The sequence below is a fragment of the Penicillium maclennaniae genome, assembly GCF_028827695.1.
Source record: "Penicillium maclennaniae strain IBT 15551 chromosome Unknown utg000001l:1.0-3280838.0:1.0-3283122.0, whole genome shotgun sequence".
Classification (NCBI taxonomy): domain Eukaryota; kingdom Fungi; phylum Ascomycota; class Eurotiomycetes; order Eurotiales; family Aspergillaceae; genus Penicillium; species Penicillium maclennaniae.
The window spans coordinates 11,281-14,790 of NW_026623213.1; the positions used below are offsets into that span (position 1 = coordinate 11,281).

The 3,510-nt window shown below is 48.2% G+C and overlaps 1 protein-coding gene across 1 annotated transcript; it reads right to left on the minus strand.

The window, feature by feature from the left end:
- Positions 1–422: 422 nt before the first annotated feature.
- On the minus strand, positions 423–1,948 carry N7477_000002 (low affinity iron transporter-like protein; the record flags this gene model as incomplete). The annotated part of the gene is made up of 5 exons (XM_056961665.1): positions 423–579; positions 635–1,074; positions 1,167–1,230; positions 1,305–1,588; positions 1,637–1,948. 5 exons carry the CDS (start codon positions 1,946–1,948, stop codon positions 423–425), a joined length of 1,257 nt encoding a protein of 418 aa, XP_056826668.1.
- Positions 1,949–3,510: the final 1,562 nt, after the last annotated feature.

The window sequence follows — 3,510 nt, forward strand, 5'->3', positions numbered from 1 at the left end:
TATGGCTGTAATTCTAATGACCTGATTTAAACATTTCCAAACCGGAAAAAATCTGAGAGTAAAAATAAAGAAGGAAAAACAAATGTGTCGAGCTAGGTCTAGGAATCGCTACCCACGGGTTGGGTCCTACCGTGGTCTACCTAGGTCACTGTAGTAGGAAGAGCATAAAATAGCTCTAGGCCCCGAATCTTTGAAACTCAGGATCTAGTAACCTATCAGAACCGTGTCTTTATTGAACCTACGATGATTTGTTGTCTATGAGCGAACCACTTGGTCTGAACCTTTAGGTGATGTATTTCTAGTTCCAAAATTGCCTGTCTACATACAACGGAATGTTCTGTATGCACTTGAGTGCCCTTAAACATTGGCAGACACTTTTTCACTGCTAATATTCATACCGCCTTTCGAAATCAGATGACAGTTCATGGCCAGTCGTCGCCTAAGAGCATCGCGGAACTGTAGCTGCCGTGCGCGTTGGTCTCGTCGTGCGCTTGGATCAAAACCAACAACAAGAAGCCCTCGAGAATCATGGTCGGCGTATTGCAAATCAGCTGTCCGGTTTCCGACCAGCGCATAGCGCTAGCAATGACCAGAAGCGTCACCACGACCACGAAGGCACCTGAGCACGGCGCACGAGCTGGAACACCACACGCCGACTTTGTGAGCGATGCGAGCCTGCAGGAGTTTATCTCTATGGCGTCGGGGTAATGCTGACACCCCAAGCAAGGTGCCTAGCCGGACGTCCCTCTCCACTAGCACTTCGAACTGCCCGTCGATCACCAAGGTCTCGCGGAAATAAACGTTACGTAACACGAAGCCATCGATGAACCCCACGAGCCCCGTGTACGTGCCAATTATCAGCCACCAGTTCGAATTCCATTGCATTGACGATCCGACGCCGATCCACACCGCGAACACCATCGTCGAGCAAACCAGTCCGACACCCGTGCCGAGGATCGCGGCATAGTAGTCGATCATCCGCTGGCCGCGCGTGGTTTCCTTCTTATAATCGTACTCGAGTTTCACTATCGGGTTTTCGTCTATATCGCCCGTCATCCTCGCGTAGTCGGCACTCTAGGCGTATATCCTCGTGCGTGATCGACTCAAAGCACTCCTTAAGATATCTCATATGGCGTTGTCGGGTATTTTGTAAAGAAAACACTGACAAAAGTGAGTTCAACGGCCGTTGCGCTATTGATATATAGCTGCCAGTTGTCGCCCCACTGTTCTCTATTGCCGAAACCTAGCCAGACAAAGATCCCGGCCCAGAAGACGATCCAGGCGAAGAAGAGCTAAATGCCCACACGATGGAATCGCATATCCGATCGTAGATGGTATCAGGCGGAAGATAGATGCCGTCATCGATTTGTTGGACGTTTAGCTCGACTGTGTTCCTTAAGTCGATCTCTCCCATAGGAGTCTGTATTTCAGACCCGAAGTTACTGGACTCGCCTGGCGTAATTGTTCTATCACGCGCCGGCAGGCCGCATTTCGCGAGCGGAGGCCGCAGACCCAGCTCAATAGGTCGTGACAGCTGTTCCGCTGCTGCCGCATAAGAAGGGTATCGGAGGCATAGCACTGGATAGAGCTAACGTTCTGAATCACAATCTGCCACACTTGAAGTGGGGCCTAGTACAATGCCGATGATTATCCAGGTGAGTAAGCCTGCAATCATGAGACAGAAAACGGCAGGCGTGCCCGCAAGAGCAACAATCTTGTCGAAGGTGTTCACGGATGCAGGTGGCTGGGCCCGCTTGTGATTGCTCTCCAAGTCGTTCCTTCCGTGTTTGGCGCCATCATGTATCCATAACTCCTGGGGCTGGCCGAGTCGTTGGATCGGGGCCTTCGACTGGATATCTGCGTAGGTATTGGAGGTGACAATCTTCCATGGTCTGCGTAATATACTGAGGGCCCGCGAGATGAACCCCGATCCTTCAGCTGCTGCCATGACAGAAATAACAAAAACAACGAATTATGGCTCAAGTAAATGAACCAATCTAATCTGATCCGGGGTGGAGGGGTGAATAGCTACTAAATATTTGCTTGGCAGGAGTCTGTGCGAAATTTTCGAACCTTCAGCACCGGGACTTTCTCCACCTGATAATACATAACCCGGGACGTAATTTCTTCGCTAATTCGAGAAAAAAAATGAATCCACCGTGGGTCACGAAGGTCCCCACATCCTCCGCTTGCCAGTCCCAAGAATGGCATGATCTTCCCAATTATTCATTAATCATTCCGGAACAAAGAATTGAATAGATGGAGTACAAAAATAACAAAAGTGCCGACGGTGTTACGTATCTCCTGGGTGAGAGACAGAGGTGGATATACAGTGAGAACAAGCAGCGTTCCATTTTTCCACGGTTTCAGTTAACCATCAGATAATGGTTGCACCTACGCGATACCACAGCAGAAAACGGCGAGAAGGGAAAGGAACGAAGAAAAAATAAAGTGTATTAAGCTACTTCTCGAAACAGACGACTGGAGTGAAGAATAAATAGAAGAAGAGAGCAACAGGAAGAAGGCAGGCCTACGCCAGAACGGAAACTGCCTGCCGGTGATACCTTCCTTATCTGACGCCGCAGGCGCGGCGGCATCAGAGAATGAAGGCAGTTACATACGTTAGGGATGAGAGGTGCGCTACCGATGATTCCTGTTATCTAACCTGATCATGATCATCTATCCTTTATCCAATTTTCGTTGCCAGTGTGAGCTGGCGTTGTGACTCGGAAGACTCCGGCTGCAAACACTTAGACCCAAAATTCAACTTTCATCCCGCCTCTTCCGGACAGAGGATGATAGTCATGAAAAAGCTCGTTTTAAACTTTACCGGCAGCACCAGATAAGGCAGTTACATACTTTAGGATGAGGGGTGTGCCTGCCGATTATTCTTGTTATCTAATCTGATCATGATTATCTGTCCTTTACCCAATTTCGGAGCTCGCTTGCTAGTGTGAGCTAGCGTTGCGACGGAAGACCCCGGCTACAAAAATTTAGACCGAAAATTCAACTTTCATCCCGCCTCTTCCGGACAGAGGATGATAGTCATGAAAAAGCTCGTTTTAAACTTTTACCGGCGGCATCAGATAAGGCAGTTACATACGTTAGGATGAGGGTGTGCCTGCCGATTATTCTTGTTATCTAATCTGATCATGATTATCTGTCCTTTACCCAATTTCGGAGCTCGCTTGCTAGTGTGAGCTAGCGTTGCGACTCGGAAGACCCCGGCTACAAAAACTTAGACCCAAAATTCAACTTTCATCCCGCCTCTTCCGGATACAGGGTGACCAAGGAATAAAGGTTACTTCTCCACTTCGATTCTGCCAGTTTTATATGAATAATCAACGTATCTAGCTTGTTTCGTTCCTCAATACCCGTGGTAATTACAGAAAAGGGAAGATTTGAACCCGTCACGTAAAGTTAATACGTGGGCGGTATGTAATTAAAAGGAAAAGGCGGTGAACAGAAGTAACCTTTATTCTTTGGTCACCCTGTAGAGAATAATAGTCG